General features: G+C 37.0%; 1 protein-coding gene across 9 annotated transcripts in view; it reads left to right on the top strand.

The window, feature by feature from the left end:
* The window catches only part of HERC4 (HECT and RLD domain containing E3 ubiquitin protein ligase 4), a 100,311-nt gene that overhangs the window by 54,380 nt on the left and 19,284 nt on the right, over nucleotides 1–26,647 (top strand). For 8 of the 9 annotated variants that reach the window (XR_002829522.1, XR_002829524.1, XR_002829523.1 and 5 more), the window contains 7 exons: nucleotides 3,712–3,788; nucleotides 4,072–4,196; nucleotides 5,174–5,233; nucleotides 5,344–5,455; nucleotides 6,674–6,863; nucleotides 8,124–8,296; nucleotides 20,633–20,752. Coding sequence is in view for 6 of the 9 variants with exons in the window: in XM_023754626.1 (XP_023610394.1) it covers nucleotides 3,712–3,788; nucleotides 4,072–4,196; nucleotides 5,174–5,233; nucleotides 5,344–5,455; nucleotides 6,674–6,863; nucleotides 8,124–8,296; nucleotides 20,633–20,752 (857 nt within the window). In the remaining 3 variants the exon portion in view is untranslated. The remainder of the gene's footprint in view (nucleotides 1–3,711; nucleotides 3,789–4,071; nucleotides 4,197–5,173; nucleotides 5,234–5,343; nucleotides 5,456–6,673; nucleotides 6,864–8,123; nucleotides 8,297–20,632; nucleotides 20,753–26,647) is intronic. The other variant, XM_023754627.1, reaches the window with a different exon arrangement.

The raw sequence follows: 26,647 nt of genomic DNA, 5'->3' as shown, positions 1-26,647 counted from the left end.
TACTCCCTCCACTGAAATAATACGCTACGCCGCCCCACTAATATCCTAGTCACGTTTATTTCGATTTATTTCCATTTCACCCTAAGCTAGTGTGACGTCCCCCCTAACCAACCGCCCCCAGATGAATGTCCTATTTAAATCTTTTTTGGTGTTCGTTTTTTTTCTTCAGGTCTCCACACCTTGTGTTTTGTTGTTGGTGAACTTACCGGTTGGCAGAGTGGTTTTGTGCCTTCAGGCAGGCTACACACGCGAGCACTTCGGAGCCAGCAGTCTTGGTTTGCGACTGGGATGTCCCATCTGCCAGTTTAGGCCCTATCTCCCAAGGGGTCCCAGATTGGAGAGGGCGCAGGCCAGGCTGAGGGACACCCCTCCCCACCCCACTGAGTGCACAAATGTCATGCACTGGGCCTCTAGTATATAAATAATATATATCCCTTACCATCATAAACTCTTCTTCAGAATTGTTTTCTTATTTTAGCTATGTCTGATTTTCTTTGGGCTTTTTCTCTGAGTTGTGGGGTTTGAATCTGTTGAGACTTTATTCAGTTATGTGTATAATTTGAAAAGGTCCATAACTTTTTATTATGAATAGCCTTAAAGATTCTTATTTATTTATTTGTTTGTTTGTTGTTTTTGGTAACTAAAAGGCTATCTCAGTTATGCTTCTATTTTGCAAAGATCAAGGTGTAATACTCTTTTCTTGTTTTCTGTTTGATTTTTATATATAGAATGTGGCTTCATTTTCTTCCAGTTACTTAGGTTTGGAATACACATTTATTTTAGTAGTCGTGTTTTTTTTTGTGTCCTCAGCAGCATATTGGTGTTTTATTATATCAGTTTCTTCCATAAAAGGCACTAATAAACAAATAAGGATTTTGTATTTTCAAGCAGAAGGGCTATTTTAAAAAAGAATCATGTATTTCTGTTTATATAACTTAGGAATGCATATTATCACTGTTGAAACTATACCTTGAAATTATTTGCATTAAAATGAGAAAGGAGATGGAGTTTTAAAATTAGTTATTTTGCTATAATTTTGTTTCATCAAAAAAATAGTTGGTTCACAGTAGCCAAAAGGTGCAAACAATTCAAATGTCCATCTACAGATGAATGAATGAAAAATGTGATATGTAAATGTAATCAAATAGTAGTCAGTCATAAAAAGGAATGGAATTTTGGTCTCTGCAACAACATGAATGAATCTTGAAAACATGTTAAGATACAGACGGACAGATATCATGATTTCTTTTATATGAGGTATCTAGAACAGTGAAATTTATAGAAACAGAAAATAGTATAGAGGTTACCAGGGGAGGAGGAGAATGAAGAGTTATTGTTTAAAAGTGTACAGAATGTCTAGGATGATAAGAACATTCGGGAGATGAACCATGGTGATAGCTGCGCAAGATTTTAAGTGTGCTTAATGCTGCTGAATTGTACACTGTAAAATAGTTAAAATGGGACCTTGGACTGAAGGATCACAGATTCGATTCCCTTCAAGGGCACATGCCTTGGTTGCAGGCACATGCAGGAGGTAACCAATAGATGTTCCCAATTGAATGTTTCTCTCTCTGTGTCTCTCCCCTTCCCTTACTCTCTCTCTAAAAATTAATGGTAGGAATATCCTCGGGTGAGGATTAACAAAAAATAAAAATTTTAAAGATCCTATCTAATAATAGACAAACATGGTAATTGACCGTACCTTTGCTACGCCCCCATTGGCTAATCAGCATGATATGCAAATTAACTGCCAACAAAGATGGCGGCTAATTTGCATACTGCAGGCAGGGCGGGATAGCGTGAACCGCCAGCGCACCGCCATCCAGGGTAGGCTGGCCGCCCGGGACCCCATCGGCAAGTCCCCGGCGGCAAGGCAGGCCTGCCCCAGAAACCCCAGCAGCCGGCCGTGCCTTGCCGCCCTGGGACCCGGTTGGCGGGTCCCGGGGCGACAAGGCACGCCTGCCCCAGAAGCTGCCTGATATGGTAGTAACTCTATCCGTAAGCACTCTGAAAGTCAGTGGCATAAATGCACCAATTAAAAGACAGATTATGAGGGCGAATCAAAAACAAAACCCACTTTAAATATAAAGACACATAGATTAAAAGTAAATGAATTAAGCTGAAGCCTGTTTTGCTCAGTGGATAGAGCATTAGCCCATGGACTGAAGGGTCCCAGGTTCGATTCCAGTCAAGGGCATGTACCTCAGTTGCTGGCTTGATCCCCCGTCCCTAACTGCTCTCCCCTGCCCGCCTGATCCCCCTAACTGCCTAACTGCTCTCCCCTCCTGGCCTGATCCCCCCTAACTGTTCTCCCTTGCCGGCCTGATTCCCATAACTGCCTAACTGCTCTCCCCTGCCGGCCTGACCCCCCTAACTGCTCTCCCCTGTTGGCCTGATCTCCCTAACTGCTCTCCCCTGCCAACCTGATTCCCATAACTGCTCTCCCCTCCTTGCCTGATCCCCCTAACTGCCTAACTGCTCTCCCCTCCTTGCCTGATTCCCCTAACTGCCACCTTCTCCCTTCTCCCTTCTCCCTTCTCCTGCAGTACTTTCTCCCGTGGCCTCTGCAAAAGGGACCGTGGTGCTGGACCGGCCCTCACAGCCACCGTAGCTGCTGGCCCTTGGCCCTTGCAGCTACTGTGGCTTTGTCTGGAAGGAAGTCCAGCCTAATTAGCATATTACCCTTTTATTAGTATAGATTATTGTATTATTTTTCATACAAACAACTGTAAACATACTTTTGCCCCACCCTGTATAAAGGTTGATAATTATTTTGCACTATACTAAAGGTGTGAAGCATACACACTCTAGTTAAATGTGAATTTAATTTACTCAACCCCTCCAGAGGTGAAGTCCGTAGCCTCCAGTATAAATCACATTGTTAACATAAACTTAATCTGTTGTGGCTGTAAGGACATAGGTAAACAACACTTTTTGATAGGATATTCCAAGGACTTCCAAGTTATTTCCTTAAAGCTCGGCAAAGGTATAATCTTTGGACACCAGTATTAGTTTGCTAGGGCTGCTATAACAAAATATAAACTGAATGGCTTGAACAACACAAAATGTATTGACTCACAGTTCTGGAGGCTAGAAATCCAAGATCAAAGTATTGGCAGGATTGCTTCCTTCTGAGGGCTATAATGGAAAATCTGTTCCATGTGTCTCTTCTGGCTTCTAGTGGTTTGCTGGCAGTCTTTGGCATTCCTTGCCTAGTAGATTTCTGCCTTCATCTTCACATGGCATTCTTTCTGTGTGGATATCTATGTCCCAATTTTCCTCCTTTATAAGGACACCAGTCATCTTGTATTAGGGGCCTACCCTATTCTATGATCTCAACTAATTACATATGACATCAATGTTTTTTCTCTCTCACCCCCCCCCCCCCACCCCACCACCCCACTATCTTAAAAAAAAAAAAAAAAAGATACAGACTAGAAAACACCATTTTTGTGTGCAGGCCAGAAGAAGGACTTCTAGACTTACCAAATGCTGTTCATGCTTGTGGGATCATTTAATGTTTGTACTTGGTCAGCCTCATTTCCATAGCAATTAGAATATTCCAATATATTTTATATCATTGAGTCCATGAATGGGAGGTCTAATTAAGTTAGATGATTAAGAGAAAATCCTGTAGCATATTTGATGCTTTGAAAAATGTGATATAAATCTGATTTTTTTTCTTTTTTTTACATTTTATTTTTATCACAGACTCTGAAGAATATTTCTGTGTAAAAAGAATTTTCTCAGGTGGAGATCAAAGCTTTTCACATTACTCTAATCCCCAGGTAATAGTAGTCATAAGTAATTACTAAACTCAAAGAAATTAGAAGAAATTTTTCAACCAATAAATGTTCTTTATATTTTATAAAGTAATTGCCTTACATTTTTTTCCTCAAGTTTACAAAATTTTGCTGATTCATATAAGAAGTTTTGGTTTCAGGTGTTTAGTAGATATTTCTGTTTTTAAAAAAGTCAAATACTATACATACTACATTTGATTATATATCTAGGTTTAAATTATATGTAATATCTCCTCCCTCTGACTAATCTGCTTGTTTTAAAATTTAGAATGGTGGGCCACCAGATGACTTCAGATGTCCTGATCCTTCAAAGCAGATCTGGACTGTGAGTGAAGCTCTGATTCAAAAATGGCTGAGCTACCCCTCTGGAAGATTTCCTGTGGAGATAGCCAAGTAAGAAAGACATTTTACCTACACAGCACAAGCTCCCAACTTTGTGGTAGAGAAAACCTGTACTTAGTAGTTTTTATTTAAGTAAATATTTTGTTAAATATCACTTACTGAATTGTTTGTGTACAAAAGTTAAAATGTCGCCCTGACCGGTTTGGCTCAGTGGATAGAGCGTCGGCCTGCGGACTGAAGGGTCCCAGGTTCGATTCCGGTCAAGGGCATGTACCTTGGTTCCGGGCACATCCCCAGTAGGGAGTGTGCAGGAAGCACATCAATGTTTCTAACTCTCTATCCCTCTTCTTCTCCCTTCCTCTCTGTAAAAAATTAATAAAATATATATATTTTTTAAAAAGTTAAAATGTCTAGAATTTCTATAATAACGGGTATTTTAAGAGATCTTTCATTTAGACTTGTTAGAATTCTTTCTTATACATAATGATATATGAAATGAATTTAAATATTAAATGTAGCCACTTTAGGATTAGGATTGAAATGTTTCTTGTAGCTTCCTAGTGGTCACTGTCTTAACTTTTATACTCCCAGGAAGATTTGAGTATTACTTTCTTGAATATTTTGCTTATAGATGAACTTATTTAGTACTTAAAGTTTTTCAAATTGTAGGTTGTGTTGGTGTAGGCTTCCCAAATAATAACATCCCAGATTAGATTTACCAGAGTGTGAAATTAAGAAAATTAAATGTGCATGTTTTCATTTAAAATTTTTTTAAAAGAACATCAGATTTGTTCAATGAATCAGATGAAAGTAATATTTAAGAAACTTAAGGATATGTAGTAATATCTTTATCAAGTATTATTTAATCAATCTTTAATAATTTATAAAATCCAGATTATTCTAATTAAGTGTTGATGAGAAGAATGTAGAATTAAATAATAGATTAAACATTTATTTTAATTTTTATTAAAAAGGAAAGGCAAACATTTCTTATTTTGTGATTTTGTTATTTTTAAATTCCTTTTTAGTGAAATAGATAGAACGTTTTCTTCTTCTGGTTGTCTAAATGGAAGTTTTTTAGCTGTTAGGTAAGTGGCAATTCTTTGATATACTGAATTTTTTAAGTTTATTATATTAAATAAGTGAAATAATTTTAAAGTTTCATTGTATTATTTCTCTCTCTCTCTTTTTTTAATAGCAATGATGATCACTATAGAACAGGCACCAGATTCTCAGGGGTTGATATGAATGCTGCTAGGCTTTTATACCACAAACTTATACAACCTGATTATCCTCAGATAGCTCAGCAGGTTTGTTTTTTTAATTGCCTCATATTTGTATTATGTAGCCTGTTGAGTTTTTTATTCCATGTTACTTTATGTTTATAGCCTAATTAACTTTACAGTTTCATACTCTTCATTATGATGCCCTTTGTATGGTTTTATTAAATACAGTCAAACCTCGGTTCTCAAATGTCTCCCATCTCGAACAATTCAGTTCTCCAAGTTGTTGAAGTTGTTCACGGAAAAAAATGTCGCAGTTGTTAAACAAAACTTCCCTTCTTGACAAAAAGCATCTCTCAGGCTACAAAGGAGAGCATGCAAGTCAGTTTACCAGCTAACCAGCTCGTTGTTAACATTTTAGGAAATTGTTCTGTGAATATTTTTGTTTTTTGTTTGTTTCTTTTTGCTTTTGTCACTGGTGAAATGGACAATTAATACAATTTTAAAACATAAAGAGGCCATCAAGAATGCTAGTGTTGCTAAGAGTGTTAAAGAAACAGTGATCACAGGCAATTGAATAGGTTAAAAAACAAAACAAAAAAACTGTTGCTGATTTAGATAAAGGGAAAGCAATTAGCCAGTGACAGCATTTCAGAGGCAATGATATATGAAAAAGTAAAGATGCTGCAGGCTGACTTCCCAAAAGACACCTCTGGAACAAGTGCTGAAAGTGATTCCTTTAAGGATAGTAGAGGTTGGTTCGGTAAATTTAAGAAAAGAGTGTTAGTTTATAGATTGACTAGGGCTTTAGATATACACTGTATGGAAGAAAGGTTAAAACAGGGTATCTGGAATGAATTCATTTTACATTATTTCTAATGGGGGGAAAATGATGCGGTTTTCAAATAGATCGTGTTTTGGACAGCCTTCCAGAACCGAGGTTCCACTGTATATAAATATAATAAATTCATTACACATTAAGATATTTGTAATTTAGCTGTCAAATATCTGTAAATCTTTTCAGACGTCTGGCACAGACCCTTAATTGCTCAACATTATCATGTTGTTTAAGTCTTTATATAACTGTAGGAAGAGAATTTAATGAAACTCATACAAGAATTCTTTTAGCAATGCTTAGGCATTAATTTTTATTGTGCTACAAAGTACATTTACTCAGTCATTGCAAGACTTTTTTCTTTCACCATTTCATGTTTGCTGTAGTATAAGATTATCTTTTTGTTTTCATGTTTTTGGAAAATACATTTATTTTAAATGAAGTAGGTTTTACTTTTTGTCAAAATATAGGTGGCAGCTAGTTTGGAAAAGAATCTGATTCCTAAACTAACTAGCTCCTTACCTGATGTTGAAGCATTGAGGTTTTATCTTACTCTACCGGAATGTCCCCTGATGAGTGATTCCAACAATTTTACAACAATAGCAATTCCCTTTGGTACAGCTCTTGTGAACTTAGAAAAGGCACCACTGAAAGTACTTGGTAAGAATTTAATTTTTTTTTCTTTTATAACCTTTTCTCTTTAAATGAAAATGCTCTGAACTTCTTATTTACTGTATTGCTCTTTGAAAATTTCTACCCTGCTTATTTGACATTGTCTAAGGGAAAAATAAACCTTTTTTTCTAGTCATTTGATGCTAGTTGTTGAAGTTGTTGGAAGTATTAAAATTTTGATCAAACACAGTAGCAGAGACAGTATCAAGAAAGATAAAAGTTGTTTTTCATATTCCCTTCCTCCATCTCCTCCAGAGTGATCTTACTATTTAAAAAAGTAAAGGAGAAGGAACAATTAAAACTGAATAAACATGATATTAAATCCTCCTTGAACTCTGTTAACCCTTTGCAGTCTTTTCCTCACTTACTAGTTTCTTGATGTTTGACTTATTTCTCTGCATGTAAATGAGATTCTACTGCTTATCTGATCTTACAGTTCTCTCTCTCTTTGCCCATATTTTTTGGCCTAAATTTTTCTAATTTTTTTTAAAAAATGTGTTTTTATTGATTTCAGAGAGATGAAGAGAGAGATGGAAACATCATTGATTAAAGTTTTGTATTCTTTCTGTCTGCCTCTTAGGATTGTGGTATATGTAGTTAATAACAACAAATAGTGAATGTGGGAAAAGACAGACATTATATTTTTATTGTTCAACTTCTGTATTTGATTTTCTGGAGCACCTTGCCTTTTAAAGGTGGTGTTTCACAATATTTCAACTTTGTGTTGAGAGATAAAGCTTAGAAAGATCCTTAAATATTGGAGCAAGACAGTTGTAAAGTGTTTTATTTAAAAATTAAAATTCTAATTTCCAAAGCATTTTTTAATAATAACTGGTTTTAATATTAGGTATAATGGTGAGTTTTTAATGTAATTAAGGAAACCATAAATGTCTTTATTTTTACTTTTATTTTCTTTTTATTTATTGGGTGACACTGGTTAACAAAATTATACAGGCTTCAGATGCATGATTCAACAACACTATATATATACATGTATGTATATATATGTGTGTGTGTGTATATATATATATATATATCTATTTTTGCTTTTGAGAGCTTTTAGAACAGTATTCTTTAACTTGAAGATGAGGTGAGTTCAGTAAACCCTCGAAATGTTACATAAAATACTGTGTCATGTGTATCTTCCTATAGTTTTCAGAGGGTTAAGAGCCACTGCTTTAGAAGAAAAGTTGGTATTATTTTGAAAATCATGATTATTTTATTTGTGTGTTCACCTTTCAATAACAGAAAACTGGTGGTCAGTGCTTGAACCTCCACTGTTCCTCAAGATTGTAGAACTTTTTAAGGAAGTTGTGGTACATCTTTTGAAACTCTACAAGATTGGCATTCCCCCTTCTGAAAGAAGAATTTTCAACAGTTTTCTTCATACTGCATTAAAGGTTTTAGAAATATTACATAGGGTATGTCCAATTATTTATTTTTCTCTTTCCTCATTGCTACTAACAGATTGATGTTTAATTTAACGTTAATATATTACAGATTTAGATTAGCATAAAAGATACATAATAGAATTTGAAAAAGTTGCCTAACTTGTCTGTAGTTGGGCTGACCAATAGCATGTTAGTGAATTGGATTCTCTTTATATTTTCTTGTGAACATAATTTGTTAGTTTAAATAATATGTTTTTTGTTATTTATACGTGATTGTCATATAAAAGAGACTGAATCCTAGTTGTGATTATGAGATCAAAACTCATGTTCTTTTACTGTTGGGTACTACTGGCTTCAGTTAAAGTAAAACATTTCATTAGAAACAAATTACTAACTTGAAATTGGAACCATATATAATTCATTAATTTACCTATTATTCTTTCCTGCCCTTCCTCTCAGTATGAGAAATAGTACTCTTTATACTTGTAGCAGTTCAAAGTTATATGAAGAAGTAGTCTCAGCTGTTTCATTAAAGATGGATTTGAGACATCCTTGATAGCTGGTAGGTATATCTATGTTATGCCATTTGGTATTCTTGAGATGCTATTTTCTTTTCGGGAGACATGACCTAAGGGAGAAGCTTATGTCTGTAGACTCACAAGTGACTAAAAATCTCGTATAAGCCTTTACTCTTTAGTTTCCTCCCCTTAACAACTTCAGTGTTTTCAGACCCTTCTTACCTAGTACCGAGGTAAATAATGAGAGAATAAAGATGATAGTCCTTCTGTTCTCTGTAAGAAAGAATCCTTATGGAGCATGTCTTTTTTTCTTTTTATTCTGTTAGTGAAGTTCCTGTGTATTTTCTAAATGACTTTACTTTTTAAATTCCTCTTTTCTATTATACTTAGAATGTCCAGGATTCCTAGGGGGAAAAAGTCATTTCTCTTCACTTTATAATCAAAGAAATGATGGCCATTTCTTTCCTAGGAAATAAGTCATTTTTATATATGCCCTTCCCAGAACAAGCCTTCCTTATAGCACTTTAGGGTTAACTGGATTCTGCATTAATCTATTAAGAAGACCCCTTGACTTCATGGGATGAGCCTCTACTTTCTATATGCTTTTTGTTTAGGATTCAAGACATTAATTAGATTTTTTTTCTTTCCTCTGGACTCTCTTTTCCTACTCCAGTGAACCATTTTTATTAGCCAGACCTGATTTCCAAATATTTACCCTTTTTCCCTTCCTTCTTATGTACTTATCTTTATTTACCCCTTTATATAGATATATAGATATAGATATGGTTGCTTTACCTGTATCTTTTACCACAAGTAAAAGGAAGGGGAGGAGAATAGGAAGGAATTGAATCTTTTATCTTTGATAATTACAGACAGAATTTGAGCAAGTAACTTATTTGCTTAGCTCAGAAGCCTCAGTCTCTACTGAAGAAGAATCTTACAGGAATCCATCTCCAGATACCTTTTATTAGAGCCATGCTAGAGACTAGAATCCTAATTTTTTGCTAGCTGAAAGGGAAGAGAAACTCATCTAACACTGGCCAGAATTAAACTGTGCTTTGTATATAATACTAGAGGCCTGGCGACTGAAATTTGTGCACAGGTAGGGCTCCTAGGCCTGACCTGCAACCTGGGCTGACCTTCGCCAGCTGGCCTTGCCCCCTCCTCCCCCCACTGCTGCCACCGGTTGCCCTCAGTGTGCGGGCGACCGGCCAGGCGATCGGAGCCCCGCTCGCACCTGCCTTGGCCTGGCACCACCCGCGTCCGCTGCAACCCACCCTTGGCTCCCCGTTCTCCATTGGGCGATTGTAGTCTGCCAGCCGGGGGGAGAGGCCAAGAGGTTGGGGCCTACAGGCTGGGGGCAGCACCTGCATTGAGCTCCTGCCCCCTGGTTGTCAGTGCACATCATAGCGACCGTTTGTTCCACCATTCAGTCAATTTGCATATTACACTTTTATATATATAGATATATATAATTGATTTGAGAGAGAGGGAGAGAGAGAAAAAGAGAGGGAAACATCAATGATGAGAGAGAATCACTGATTGGCTGCCTTCTACATGCCCCTGATTAGGGATCAGAGCATGCAACCTGGGCATGTGCCCTGACCTGGAATCGAACCGTGACCTTCTGATTCATAGGTCTATGCTCAACCACTGAGCCACGTCAACCAGGCAGAATATCATTTGTATATTAATCCATGTGAGCACGTTATATATATTCCTTATTTAACTTTTTAAACTGTATAGTTGATATTTTGCCCCTTAATTCTGAATGTCAAAGGTCATAAACCAGTAAGTAGCAGAGTTGAAATACAAATCCAAGCTTTTGCTTCTTCTAATGTACTTCTGTATTGACAGGTATAGTAATATAATATGTTTAACAGGTGGATTGCTTTTATTTATTCTTTATATCCTCACCTGAGGTATGTTTGGGAGAGAGAAAAACATTGATTGGTTGCCTCCTATACACACCTGGGGATCTAACCCACAACCTGACCAGAACCTGGGAATGTGCCCCAACTGGGAATTGAACTAGTGACCTTTTGGTATACTGGACAATGCTCTAAATGACTGAGCCATGCGCCCAGGGTAAGGAGTTTGTTTTTATTTTATGCCCCTAGATCTAGTGGTTCATCTTTCCGTGATAGCTGATAGTATTATATTGTTAAAAGACCATGTTTCTAACTCTATTTGTGCTGCTTCCTATCCTCTATAATTTTGAACAAGTCTTTTTCTTTATCACATGCAAATGGAGAATTTTCTTATCAAATAAGGATTAAAATATTGGCTTAATAGTTTCCCAGGATTGGTGTATTATTTAAGTCATAAAACATGGAATTATTATACCTTCATATGGCAGTGATTTTGTTATCACTAGTACCACCATTTGACTTGATTCATTGGGTTATACGGAAGCTAAGTCCTTGTTCAAAATTTTTACATACTCAAAAGCAGAATGATAATGTTATCAATTTCTTAAGCATCTCTTACTGGGAGTTCTTAGAGTAGTCACTTGTCTTTCTTTTACCCCCTACTTTGGAGAAAACTTTCCTTGGTCCTGATCTCCCATAAGTGGATACTCATGGAAATTAACTATTGGGGATGTTTCGTTTTCATCTTTAGTGAAACCCAAGTTGCTTATCAGAAACTTATTTTTTCAAAAACACCTTAAGGCTGACAACTGTATATATTCATTCTTTTTGCTCCATGGTGAATAATTAGAAGTTTCCTCAAATGATTTCCTTCTTTACCTAATCCTAGATCAAGATTAGGAGCTAAAGAACTGGACTGTGTGTTTCCTAATCATTTTGTTCCTCCCTTATGTCATGTCCTTTGGAATGCTTTTGAATCAAAAATCATATCTAATGCTCCAAATGGCATAAGAAAGATAGTTTTATTACTTGCTGTCAGGAATGGATGCATGACCAGATAAATGACTGTACTGGCAAGTAATTGGGATAGTTAGTAGTTTCTGAGTTTTCACACAGTACGTTAAAGAGATACTGATATTCTTAATGAAAAGACTTAACTTGGCCTGTCTAGTCTAATTGCTACATATCTTGCTAATCTAAAATCAATGATTTAAAAAAAATTTTTTTGCAATAAACCCTAAGATAAATGAAACAGATAAGACACACATCTCTATTTACTATATACCACCTTTGAACAGAGGTTTATAAGTCAGAATGCTAAACTGTAATTAAAATGTGAAATAAAAGTGTTATGATCAAACATAATTTTATTTTGTCCATTTCAGACAGTATACTGAATGTACAGGTTGATTTTTTACAAATATTTATTGAGTGCCTACTATGTGCTTTTCATAGATGTTAGGGATGAGGTGATAAGGAAAAGATGTGATTTCTGCCCTTGTTAAGATTATAAACCTAGAGCACTTTTATACATACAAGCAAATAAGCATTTATGACCTAGCACAATAAGTGCTAGACTAGGGAAAATGAATGGTGCTATCAGAACACAAAGGAAGGCAAATGACTCAGAATTAAGGAGAGCTTTCTGGGTAAAATAATATATCTACTATATAAATGTATTTTTATAGATTTCTTAAACTGTTGATTTTTATATGTAAATCTGTATACAGGTCTTTTGGATCAATTTCCTATTCGGTGTCTAATTTTCCTATTTTTACAGCATTGTTAACTGATTTTTCTCTTCAGTTATTAAATCACTGCAACTGGATTAGCAGCCATAATTTCCTCCCAAGTCTAAGTTTGACTGTAATTTGTGTGTCCCTGAACCACACTTGGCTTCTGAATTACTCATTTTTATTCTAACATAGTATTTCTTTCCAAAAAACATTTTCAGGAAATACAGATTACAAACACTGGTTGCTATTGGTGAAGGAAACTGCAGTTTACATTTTAAAATCTTAAGATATTTCAGATAAGAAAAAATATATATCAGCAGTCAGTGGAATGTGAATCATTTTCTACAAGAATCACTACTTTTTAAAAAATATATATCATTGATTTTTTTACAGAGAGGAAGGGAGAGGGAATTAGAAACATTGATGAGATGAGAGAGAAGCATCGATCAGCTGCCTCCTGCACACCCCCTACTGGGGATGTGCCTGCAACCAAGGTGCATGCCCTTAACCGGAATTGAACCTGGGACCCTTCAGTCCCAGGCCGACTCTCTATTCAGTGAGCCAAACCAGCTAGGACAAGAATCACTACATTTTAGAGTCCAGTGTGATAAAAAGTTAGTGTGTGTATAGTCATGCACTGCTAAATGAATCGTTGGATGATTTTGATACTGTGTGGATATCATAGAGTGCACTTAACAAACCGAGCTGGAATAGCCTACTACATACCTAAGCTAGATGGTATGTAGCCTATTACTCCTAGGCTGCAAGCCTGTATGTACAGCATGTTACTGTACAAAACAACATGAGATTAAATCAAGCATGAGTGGCAATGATGCAATCAAGAGATGTGGTAAGCTTGAGATGTATAAGGCTGCTGCTGGTATGACACAGCTGGCTGTTTTACAGCCAACTTTTTTTTTTTTTTTTTTTGATAGTAGGAAGACTACACTGTAAACTAATGATAAGTGTAGTATAGTAAATACATAAATCAGTGATATAGTCATTTACTATTATTATCACCAAGTATTTCGCACTGTATGTAATTGTGTATGTAACTGGTAACACAGGTTTGTTTACACCATCTGCATCATCATAAATGCATTTAGTCGCCTATGAAGGCCGCCATGTCACTGGGCAATAGGTGTTTTTTCAACTCTACTATAGTCTTATGGGACCACTGTTGTATATACAGTCTGTCACTGACCGAAACATCCTTATGCAGCACATGACTGTATTTATAAACATAAATATTGGAGAGAGAAAAGCCAAGGTATTTTTTTGTGTAGTTACTGTATATCTTATCATTTTTAGTAGAATGAGTTTGACTACAAACTGTAGGGCAAGGGGCTGCAAACTTTTCCTGTTAAGGATCAGCTAGTAATACTTGACAGTTTGCGAGCCATGTGGTTTCTGTTACAACTACTCAACTCCCAGCTTTGCTGCAGACAGTATGTGTAAATGGATGCGCATAGCTGCTTTCCAATAAAACTTTATTTACAAAAACAGTCTAGTCAGGATTTGGCCCACAGGCTGTAGTATGTTGATCCCTGCTTTAAGATTAAGATTTTGATCTCCAGATATAAGCTAAACATCTTTGTTTTGTTTGAAAGCCAGGAATAGCAATTTCACTCAATTGCTTACAAATGGGTACCTTGACCACTGATATAAATTAATCAAACTGTGAAAGAATGAGCTCAAAGTGCTTTTTTCAATGAACAGAAACTTTGAAACTAAAAGCAGTGTTATTAATATGTGCTTCTTAAACTGTGTTATTTGTATCAAGAGTGTGCCACAGGATCAAGCATTGGTGGTACTTGATAACATAATTTTAAACTTATTCATAAAAGTTAAAAAGAAACATGTATATGTTTTATATATATATATTCTAAAACAAAGTATTCTAAATACATTGCACACATTTATATGTACAAATATTCACATATTCTCGTGTGTATATGCACATACATATGTTAAAAAATAAGGTGAGATAGTCATATAATGAGTTAAGAGTGCATATGTAGTCTGGCTGGAATGGCTCAGTTGGTTGGAGCGTCATCCCGTGCACCAAAAGGTTGCAGGTTCAATTCTTGGTCTGGGTTCATGCAGAAGGCAAATGATCAATATCTCTCTGTCTGTCTCTCTTCCTCTTTCCCCCTCACTCCCTTCCTCTCTCTAAGCATGTCCTCCAGTAAGATTTTTTTTTTAAAAAAAGAAGAAGAATGCATGAGTTAATTGCTTGCTCTGTTAGCTGTATGACCTTGGTTAAGTTTCTTGAACTCTAAGCCTTAGTATATTCATCCATGTGATGATGATGATAATAGTATCTAATTCATATGGATTTAAAGATTAAACGAGACAATGCACGTGACATCTATTAGTAAGTGATCCGTAATGATAGCTATTACATTATTATTGGAACATAAAATCTGAGTGGATTTTAAGGTAAAAATCTGCAATTCGGTGAAAATTTAAAGTGCCATTAGAAGCAGGAACTATATATGTATCTCTTACTCATTTTACTTGTTCTTCCATTCATCTCCTGTTTATTGAGCACCTGATTGGACACAAGCACTGTCTGATAGATTTATACCTCGACTAGATGACTCCTTTCAAACACTGCTTGGTTGGTTGTGTGTGTGTGTGTGTGTGTGTGTGTGTGTGTGTGTGTGTGTGTGTGATTTTAAAAAAAAATTACAAACAATTATTTTTGTTATTCTCCCTAGGAAATTTAGCTGGTTTAATTTATAAATTACATCAGCTTTCTTTGTTTTTTTTCAGTGATCTATTCCCCCCCACCCCCCCAATGTGGTATCTAAGTGTCTGCATTTGGCCCTTCACTCTTTACCTCTCCCTCACCTTCTGCCACCCACAGCTTTAGTTGTCCCCTTTAAGGAAAATAGTTCTAAATTACGTGTTTGGGGCAAACCTTTCTCTTGAGCTACTTGGCAGTTTTGCCATTGTTTTAAACTAAACATAGGTTTATTACCAAATTTCTCATCCTTCCCAGCTCTCATTCCTGCCTCATCAAGATTGTTGTCTTTTCCTGACTTGTATGTATGTTGCCAGCATTTGTTTTGGAGTTGTCTTTGACTCCTCTCCTATTTTCTATAACCAGTTAGTTACCATGACCTCTGCATTCTTTCTTATTATCTAGAAACCTTGAATCTTTAATATCCTAATTCAGTTTCCTACCACTAGCCTCTGTACTCATTCTTGACTATATACCTCACTCTGCCAACAGAATAATTTGCATAAAATATCACTGATTCTATCACTTATTGACTCTAAAACCTTATATCCCTAACTATTAGCTCTCACCACAGTAATGCTCTGCAACAAAACACTGAAAGTCATTGGTATACAGTAATAAGCATTTATTCTCATTACTACTGAAATGGCCCCTGCTTCATCCTGAAAGTTGGTAGTGGTTGGCTGACCTAGGCTAAAGCCCGACTTAGTTCCAAGCTGCATATTGGGTCCAGCTCTGCTTCATGTGCCTCTCATTCTTGAACCAGCAGTTTAGCTGGAGCAGGTGTATACAAATTTTTGTCTCCTTTAGTTCATGCTATTCTCTCTGCCAAGAACCTCTTTAAACCTTTTTGAAATCCTTTCCATTCACTTCACTCGAATTTTTTTCTCTTTTTAAAGAAATATATTTTTTATTGTTGATAGTATTACAGATGTCTCCCACTTTACCTTCCTCCTCTCAGCCACTACCCACACCCCCAGGTTTTTCCCCCCCATATTGCCTGTGTCCATGGGCTATGCATATAAATATGTAAGTACTTTTGTTTATCTCTTCTCGTCCCACTCTCTAATTTTTATTTTCAATATTATCCTGTGTACAGACACATAGAAATACAACCAAAATAGATACCTGTACCAGTATGTCCTCCATTCTAGATTCAGCCATTGTTAACATGTTGTCACATTTGCTTTACAAATGTGTGTGTACTGTATACTTTCTTAAATCATTTAAAATTAAATCCTGATATTGCCCTTTAATATCTCAGCATTAATTTTCTTGGTCATTTTCCTACAAAAGAGTAATACTATTATTTTTCTTAAATTAACTATGATTCTATAATATCTTTCTATCTAGACATACGAAATTTTCCTCTGTTGTACCAAAAATGTTTTTTACATCACTACTTTTTATAAAACGAGAGTTCAGTTACACTTGTTTTTTGTCTTGTTAGTCTTTTTCCAATTTATGAATGTAATATATCTCATTTAAGTTCCTTTTCTCACAGCAATATTTTGTAGTTTTCAGAGGTCTTCCATATTAAATTCTTTAATATTTTGTCTTTGATGCTTTTGTATTATAATTTAATTTCCCCCCCAAGTATTTGCTGCTAGTATGAAGAAATTAAGTTCAGCTTTATGTATTGACTTTATACTGTGTGACCTTGATAAACTAATTTATAAGTTTCACTAATTCTCATAGATTCATTGAGATTTCTTGCGTACAAAATTCTGTTATTTTATTAACTAAGACATTGAGTACAATGTTGAGTATAAATGGTTTCAGTGGGTATCCTTGCTTAGTTCCTAATCTTAGAAAGAAAGCATTTGATAATTTACCAATAAGTATGATGTTCAAGCCCTAGCTGGTTTGGCTCAGTGGATAGAGCAGCGGCTCTCAACCTGTGGGTCGCGACCCCTTTGGGGGTCGAACGACCCTTTCACAGGGTTTGCCTAAGACCATCGGAAAACACATATATAATTACATATTGTTTTTGTGATTAATCACTATGCTTTAATTATGTTCAATTTGTAACAATGAAAATACATCCTGCATATCAGATATTTACATTACAATTCATAACAGTAGCAAAATTACAGTTATGAAGTAGCAACGAAAATAATTTTGTGGTTGGGGGTCACCACAACACGAAGAACTGTATTAAAGGGTCGCGGCATTAGGAAGGTTGACATCCACTGGGATAGAGTGTCGGCCTGCAGACTGAAGGGTCCCAGGTTTGATTCCCGCCAAGGGCACATGCCTAGGTTGCAGGCTCAATCCCCAGTAGGGGGTGTGCAGGACGCAGCCAATCAATGATTCTCTCTCATCATTGATGTTTCTATCTTCCTCTCCCTTCCTCTCTAAAATCAATAAAATATATTATTTTAAAGAAAGTATGATCAAGCTGTGGAGTGTGTGTGTGTAATGTTTTTATTGATTTCATAGAGAGAAAGGGAGAGGGAGAGAAAGATAGAAACATCGGTAATGAGAGAGAATCATTGATAGGCAGCCTCCTGCAGGCCCCCCACTGGGGATCTGAAGAACAAACAGTTTTAGCCTGCAACCCTGGTCTGACTGGGAATTGAACTGATCACCTGTTCATGGGTTGATGCTCAACCACTGACTTATACCAGCTGGTCTGTGGGGTTTTTATTTTTAAGGTAGGCTTTATCTATATGAAGAAGTTTCCATCTATTCCTGGTTTGCTGAAAGTGTTTATAATAGGTGTACAATTTTGTTAGTTGTCATTCTCTGCAACTGTTGATTGAGATGAACAAATTTTTTTTGCCTTTTACCCCCCCCCCCTTTCCTAATATTTAAAAACCCTGGGTCTGTCACGACCTGAGGCTCAACCAACGAAAGTCAGTCCTGCAGTCAGTGGTGGGTTGCCATGGTGACCCAGCACTGACTGTTGAGGGGGCTGCGAATCAGGCCCGGAGAGAGGCCTGAAGAGAGAAGCAGGGTCTGATCAATAGCCTCTGTGGCAGCTTTTGATCAGCACTAGCCTCTCTCTCCAGCAACCATGCCTCCATTTCTCTCCAGGCCTCCACCAGGGCTGCTGATCAGCCCTGCCTTTCTGATCAGGCCCCGTTGATAGGCCCAGAGATGCTGACTGGCATAGAAACTGACCAATCACAACCAAATCCAGGTGAACTGTGAGGAGCCAATGGCTACCTAAGAGGCAGAGCTTTTGACACTGACTGGCATAGAAACTGAGCAATCAGAACCAAATTGGCCAGCAGAAGGGGGCAGTTGGGGGCCATCAGGCCAGCAGGGGAGGGCAGTTGGAGGCAAGATCAGGCCGGCAGGAGAGGGCAGTTGGGGGCGGCCAGGCCAGCAGGGGAGTGCAGTCGGGGGCTGATCACGCTGGCAGGGAGAAGCGGTTAGGGGCAATCAGGCAGGGAGGCAAGTGAGCGGTTAGGAGCCAGCAGTCCCAGATTGTGAGAGGGATGTCCGACTGCTGGTTTAGGCCCGACCTCTGTGGGGTCAGGCCTAAACCGGCAGTCAGACATCCCCCGAGGGGTCCCAGATTGGAGAGGGTGTAGGCTGAGCAAGGGACCCCCCCCCCCCCCCCCCGCACGAATTTTGTGCACCGGGCCTCTAGTAATGTAATAAAATGCATTGATATTTTAATATTATACCAACCTTACATTCCTGGGATAAACTCCACTTGGGCATTATATGTTATATTTTATATATACTGTTAGATTTAATTTGCTAATATTTGTTGAAGATTTTATGTCTATGTTCATAAAGGATGTTTATCTGATAATTTTTGTTTCTCATATTGCCATCAGCTTTTAGTATCAAGGTTATCCTGGCTTCATAAAATGAGTTAAGGAATGATCCCTCTTTATATTTTCTGAGTTAGTTTAAGATTGGTATTTCTTTCTTAAGTGTTAGATAGTGTTAGGGTGTTTGGCTTTTGACGCAGGCTGTGAAAGAATTCACAACTGAGCGAAGAGATAGATGCAGAAAGGAAGTTTATTTCACTTTCCCAAAAGGAAAGGGCCAGTGCATTGCTAAACAATACAAGGGCTAAAAACAGATGGTGGCCCCCCTTTAAGTCTTCACTATTGCTAAGCAGCAAGGAAGGGAGGAGAACCTTGGGCTGATGTTGAGCAGACTTCAGGTTGGGTTGTAATTTGTTTGTTCTTCAGGAGATAGTTTGAGCAGATATCCTAGGGAGGTATCTTATCAGCATTTTTCTCAAGCCTGTAAAACATGCTTAGAGCAAGAGTTCAAAAGAGGCCTGTTTGAAGGGAAGGAGGGATTGGAACTTTCTATTATTCCTGAGTTGTAAGAACAGCAGGAAGGAGGTGTATGCAATAATGCAGCTTGAAAGTATCTTATCTTGTCCTTCAGTTTGAACAGAGGGGTTGTTTGAATCAGAGGAGCTAACAGTCGTAGGGTTTAATTACTAACTGCTTCTCATAAATTGTGGAAGGCTACAATAAGGGAAAAAGAGGCCTTTTTTTCTATCTTAATAGATAGAGCCTTGGCCCTTGTGGCTCAGTTGGATGGCATGTCATTCCATACACCATAGGGTGGCAGGTTTGATTCTGGGTTAGAGCACATGCCCAGGTTGTGGGTTTTCCTCCCAGTATGGGAGGCAACAACTGAACAATATTTCTCTCTCAGATTGACACACACACACCCCTTTCCTCTTTGTAAAATCAGTTTTAAAAAGTATATTCTCGGGTGAGGGGGAAAAATGTTAGATAAACTTAACAGTGAAACCATCTTGGTCTGGAGTTTTCTTTATGGAAATTTAAAATTTTTAACATTAAATTTTAAAAATAAAGTGTAATTTATGTTTTGTTTCTTGAGTCAATTTCAGTAAGTTATCTATGCGGTCATGTTCCTTCTTTCATTCTTGGTAGCGATAATTTGTGGCTTCTCTCTTATATAGTTTGGCTAGAGGCTTCTCAATTTTATTGGTCTCTTTATAAAACACGTTTCCTTCACTGATTTTTCTCTAGCGTTTTTCTGTTTTCTTTCATCAATTTCTGCTCTTTATTTCCCTTCCTCTACTTGATTTTGCCTTCTTTTGATTATCTAAAAAGATGGTTCTTAAAGCAGAGGCTTAGGTCATTGACTTTTTTTAACAAGATAATTTAATGCTTGTTCTTCTTTACCAACATCCCACAAATTTTGATTTGTTGTGTTTTTATTTTTATTAAGTTCAAAATATTTTTCTATATAGTTTCTAGTTTATATACACTATATGTATTTTAATGGTACATTTCTCATACTGGGTGGTGGTTATATAAATATTTTTCATTTTTACTAGATTTTCAGGTACTGAATGCATATATTAGATCTTCTAAATCTATTTCCCATACACATACTATGTGCATATAGTAGGCACTCAGTAAAGTATTTTTTATAGGAAGAGAAAATTAGCTAAGAAATCTCAAGCCTTTTTCTATTAAAACATTTTTCAATCTCAGGTAGTAGTTAAGTTTAATGTTAATTATACTTTTTTTTTGTAGGTAAATGAGAGAGCGGGGCAGATTATACAGTATGATAAATTTTATATACATGAAGTACAAGAATTGATAGACATAAGGAACGATTATATCAACTGGGTTCAACAGCAGGCCTATGGAATGGTATGTTTCCTATTTTATGATTTCATTTTTATGTATCATTTGTCCTAATATGAAAGCAATTGCTTGTTTTAGAAACACCAAAGTTTTTTTCAGAGCTTTTTTGCAGAGCTTATGATTGAAATAAAAACACATTGCAAAGGAACAGCTACATATTACGCATATTTATTTATAAATAAACATTCCACTCTTAAACCAAAACCAAATCAAAGAGATAGATCATACTTTTCTAAAGAACAATGCAAAGTTGACATGGATTTATAACCCTCATTTATTTTCCATGTGATTGCCTCTTAATTTTCTAATGTTGAGAATATTAGAGTTCCTGAGACTGGAATTCTAAGAATACTAGAGGACCGTTGCACAAAATTCGTGCAAGGTGCTTGGCCCTCGCAGCCTCGGCTTCATCCGGAAGGTCGTTTGGCTGTTCAGTCTAATTAGCATACTAGCTCATTATTATATAGGATAGTATTACTGTTGTGAGATTAGAGCCTCAGAACTACCAGAGGAGAGCCCTAGGACTATTGATTCTATTTTTTATTATTTCCCCTTTTATGTGTTCAATTTTATTTCAGATTTCTTCATGTACATCCACATGTGTATATACTTCTTTCTATGTTGCTAAGTCTCTAATAACTACGACTTAATGTCCCCATTAAATTAATAGCATAGTCTTATAAAACTTGAATTTGGCATGTAAAATTTTAATATGGAAATGGGTAAGCAGCTAGATGTCAAAGTCAGGTTAATACTCTTATTTGCTAACCTTGATAGTGTACTTGAAGCCCCCTTTTCCACCCCGAAGCAGAGAACTTAAGCATTATGTATGTAGAAGGGTGAGTAGCCTTTCGTTGCTTGCTAGGCATCATATGCAAATTCCTTGTGGATAGGTGCTCTTGTCAGTTTATTCACCAGCATCTCTAATAGTGTCTGGAATATATGTCTAGTAGGCACTAAAAAAGTATTGTAGTTTTTGAATGGCAGTGTGGTCAGTCAGTGCATGCTATTTTTAGTATACTCTCATCTATAGGTATCAGGTTACTTCTAGGTACTTGGGTCTGGATTGGAAGAGATTTATTAGTCTCTTCTCCCCCATCCCAGCCCACTCCTCAAAATCACTAGGAATCTAGGTTAAATTTACAGTTATTCTATAGATTTAGGTCTACTCATTTGTTCATTCAACAAATATTTTATTGGGAATACCCTAGGTAACAGAAAATACAGTGACAAACTAGATAGTTAAGGGCCTTATCCTCATGGAAATTATAATCTAGTGGACAAGATGAACAGTAAACAAAAAAAAATTGGTTAATATGCACTTATATAGAGAATTAAAATAAGAGAATGTAATAAAGACTGTATGGTTTCATACAATTGGATAATCAGAAAAGTCCTGTCTAATGAAATCTGAGCTGTAATCTAAATGTTAAGAAACAGATGTGTAAGATCAGAGTAGAGAGAATTTCGGGGAAAATGAACATCAGTAAAGACCGTGGGTGAGAACAAGCTTGACATGTTTGAAGGATAGAAAGAGGCCAGTATGGCTAAGATATGGGAGTCGGAAGGGTTCTGGGAAAGGGTCAGAGAAATGGACAGTGGCCAGATCATGGAGATTTTATAAATTAAGGTCAGAAACTTGGATTTTATATGAAGTGTTATGGTAAGCCATTGGAGGGTGGTAAGCAGAGGGGAATTACAGTATGATTTATATTTTTAAATCATTGTTTTGTTGGCTCTATGGAGAACGGAGTGAGGAGAATAAAGCAAAAATGAAGAGGGGAAGACTAATTAGAAGACTGTTTTAGTAGATTGGGGGAGATAAAATGATTGGTTTGACTAGGTTGTTGGTTGTTTAGATGAAAGAAGGAAGTGGACTTGAAATACCTCTCAGAGGTAAAAGGGACAAGAATTGCTGATGGATTGGAGGTGAAATGAGGAAAGGAGAGAAATCAACAAAGATTAAGGAGTGAGGTAAGGCAGGAGGAAAACTAGAAGAGAGTTGTGGAAACCAAAATTAAGTGAAGGAGAGGCTGTGTTGAATGCTGAGAAATAGGATAAAATCATCAAATTGAGCAGTGAATTTGGTTATTTGAAGGTTATTGGTAATCTGGCTAATGCTAACCTAGGGTGCTGCATGGTTAAGGGAAATTTGGAGGTGAGGAATAGGGAACAACAACCATAGGCCATACTTTCAAGAAGTTCTGAATAAATATTTCCTTTTTTCCTTCCCTATTTAAATTAAATCTCTAACCTAGGCAAAGCTCTTCAAACTCTTTCTCCACAGCATCCCTGAGAGTAGAGGGGGGAAAAAACTATTTCTTGAGGTTAACTTACCCCCTGTGAGACTTGTTAGAAGTCTCATATTATCTTCGAATGAACACACATTTTGGACATAATACAGGAGTGGGCAAATATATGTTACAGTTGTTCATGTGGAAAAATATCTAAAAGACTCTATCTATACTATTAAAAGAGTAATATGCTAATTAGACCGGACGTCCTTCCGGACAAAGTCAGGTGCCAGGGCCAAAACAGGCATTTAGGGGCGACCAGGCCGGTGGGGGAGGGCAGTTAGGGGTGACCAGGCAGGCAGGCAGAGGCAGTTAGGGGCATCAGGCAGGTAGGCATGTGAGCAGTTAGTAGCCAGCAGTTTCACTTGTGAGAGGGATGTCCGACTGCTGGTTTAGGCCCAATCCCGACAGTCGGACATCCCCTGAGGGACCCACCCACCCCGCAACCCCCACCCCTCACCCCCGTTTATGAATTTCATGCACCGGGCCTCTAGTTAACGATAATACAAAAATAAGCTCTTTTGTGTACTCACAACTGTAAACCTACTTTTGCCCACCCCTGTATTTGTTACAGTGAAAAGGAGATTTAAATTGTTTAACATTGAGGAAAATTGATGCTTCAGTAAATGAACTTTGTTTATTCCAAAACTTCGCATATAAGTCCTAACTGGCCACCAAGAGTACTGTAGGTCATTGAGCAACATTTAGGCCTGCGGGGATCGGGCCAAAACCTGCAGTTGGGCATCCCTCTTGCAATCTGGGACAGTGTGCCAAGCAGCACGGGGCCGGGCACCACGCTGCTCCCGCTCATCCTGCCCCGCTGCGCCTACTGTTGCCACTTGGTAGTGCTGCTGCAGAGTTGGGAGAGGCTCCCACCGCTGCAGCTGCGCTCACCAGCCATGAGTCCTGCTTCTGGCTGAGCGGCACTCCCCCTGTGGGAGTGCACTGACCACCAGGGGACAGCTCCTGCATTGAGCGTCTGCCCCCTGGTGGTCAGTGCACATCAAAGCAACTGGTCAACCGGTTCTTCCATCATAATGGTCGCTTAGGCTTTTATATATATAGATTTTTTTCATTTATTTAAATATATACAAATCCTAAACTAGTTCTAAACTTAAGCTGCTTAGCTTTTAAAACTCTAAAACTATAGCAAATTTGTAAATTATGTATAACACTACAAATTTTAAAATAAAGTTAATATTTAGCATGGAGGATGATTATGTTCTGATCAGGAATCTCAGCTTACACCAAAATATGATAAAGAAGCAGTGTAACATAAGTGCACCCAGATTCAAATTCTATCTCAGCATTTGTTGTTTATATTAAACATATATATATTATTTATATTCTTGGGGGAAATGACAGTTCTTTTTCTGTAAAGTAGGGATAATAGTGCCTACCTTTTATATTATTGAGATGATTAATTGATATGATCTATTTAAAGTGCTTAGGGCAGTTCCTGGGGCATAGTTAAGTCTTGGTAGAAGGGTGATTATTAGTATTGGCTGTCTTTTGACACATATTTTAAGTTTGGCAATAGCCTGTATTTTGAGGTATCTGATAACTGTTCTCTTGCTGCCTTTCTCTATATGAACTACAGTAAAACATTTGCTTTTAGGATGAGATCTGATACTCATTTGGCATTCACTCATCAAGCACACCATTTATGTCTAAAGTCCTATACATAGAGATCCTGTTTGGTGCCAGTGAGATTATAATCGTAATCATTGTGGTAATACTGGTATCATAAATGGATTATCCTAATTTTAGATTTTTTAACCAGTTTTTTAAAAATTACTGCTATGAAAACCTAAAATTAAAAATCCTCCCGGAGTACTCACATAACACTAAGGCTATATCCCTCAGGAATCTATAAGCCCAGTTTTAGAAACATTATCCTAGAGCAGCCGTGGGCAAACTACGGCCCGCGGGCCGGATCCAGCCCGTTTGAAATGAATAAAACTAAAAAAAAACTAAAAAAAAAAAAGACCGTACCCTTTTATGTAATGATGTTTACTTTGAATTTATATTAGCTCACACAAACACTCCATCCATGCTTTTGTTCCGGCCCTCCGGTCCAGTTTAAGAACCCATTGTGGCCCTCGAGTCAAAAAGTTTGCCCACCCCTGTCCTAAAGAGTCATATCCTCCTGGGTCCCGGTGAATTAGCTCAGATGTCCTTTGACATCTGAACTTATATCTAGTATATAGGTCATAAACTACTTGTATTCTTAACAAGTTAAGAGAAATGCCAATCTAATAGGTTTGGTTTTTGTTTTTGTTTAGTTAGCAATAATTTTGTGCTAAATGGAACAGCTGTGGTTTGCCTGTATCTAAATTCCTCTTAGTATATAGCTGAGGTGATATCAAATTTAATTTCTTAGGAGCTATTTCAGTGCAACTATTTTCTGGTAAAGGAAGGCAGTTAGAGGACCACCTTCTTATTTCTTGACTTTTTCTCTTTGCTTCTCATTCTCTTCAGATCTGTTAAGATGGTTGCTGTACTTCAGAATTGCCCTCTATTACTCTGTTCTTTCAACCACATGCTTTTCCTTTATTTATAACAGTGATATTGAATAGGTGGTTGTGGCAGTTTCCACTTGTTCCTTATTTAATTTGCTTAGTGAGTTTAATATCATTACAAATCAGAATCCAGAACCCAAATCCTGGTTTGAGTTCTTCTAATCTATCTCTGGGAATAGAAGGCTGACAGTTTACATTTAAGGTCTTTGACTATGCAACTCTTAAATAGTTCATTAAGTTATATATTATGACATTTAACCTCACAGAGCATTTCTCTTTTAGAGTTCAAAACACTTTCACATTTACACATAATCTAAAGACTTTTTTTCCTGGAGCTTTTTAATAAAATTCATACTTTTGCATCACAAGTCTTAATACTGAGTCGAGCATATGTGACCCTATAAGTAAAGTTTTAAAGAATCTATCCTAAGGATACATACATGCTATTTTGTGATGATACAGTTGTTTTCATATGTGTATTCAGATACACATATACTGTACGTGTGTGTGTGTATATATGTGTACCATTATTGCACATGAATGATCTTAAAATAATTTCTTTGCTTCAGTGTGAAAGTTTAAAATATTCTTTGATAGAACATAATTACTATATATAGTAATAAAAGGGAAATATGCTAATTAAACTGGACGTCCTTCCTGACGAAGCCGGGGCAGCCCGAGGGAAGCCAGCCCGGTCCCGGGTGCTGGAGGGCAGCCAGGGGAAGGAAGGCCTACTCGTGCAAGACTTTTCGTGCATTGGGTCTCTAGTGAATTGTAAGAAATTTTGTACACATCACTTTACCTTGTTCTAAACACTGCTGGGAAATTATTTACCTTTATTATATTTGTCTTTATGCCATAATCTATCAGGTATACACGTCCCTAATTCTTAACCATTAAAACCTAATTCTGTGAAATTCTTTGCTTTCCTTTTAATATGCTTTTGTACTGGTGAGACCCCTAATTACACCTCATCTCCTTCCATCTTCCCATCCTTTTTCTCTTTACATGTTTCATGAAGTTTTTTTTGTTTTTTTATCCTCACCCGAGGATATGGTTTTTTATTGATGTTTTTAGAGAGAGAG

The sequence above is a fragment of the Myotis lucifugus genome, unplaced genomic scaffold, assembly GCF_000147115.1.
Source record: "Myotis lucifugus unplaced genomic scaffold, Myoluc2.0 scaffold_62, whole genome shotgun sequence".
Lineage (NCBI taxonomy): Eukaryota > Metazoa > Chordata > Mammalia > Chiroptera > Vespertilionidae > Myotis > Myotis lucifugus.
The sequence above is the reverse complement of the archived record's forward strand: the minus strand, read 5'-3'. Positions and strand labels throughout refer to the sequence as shown.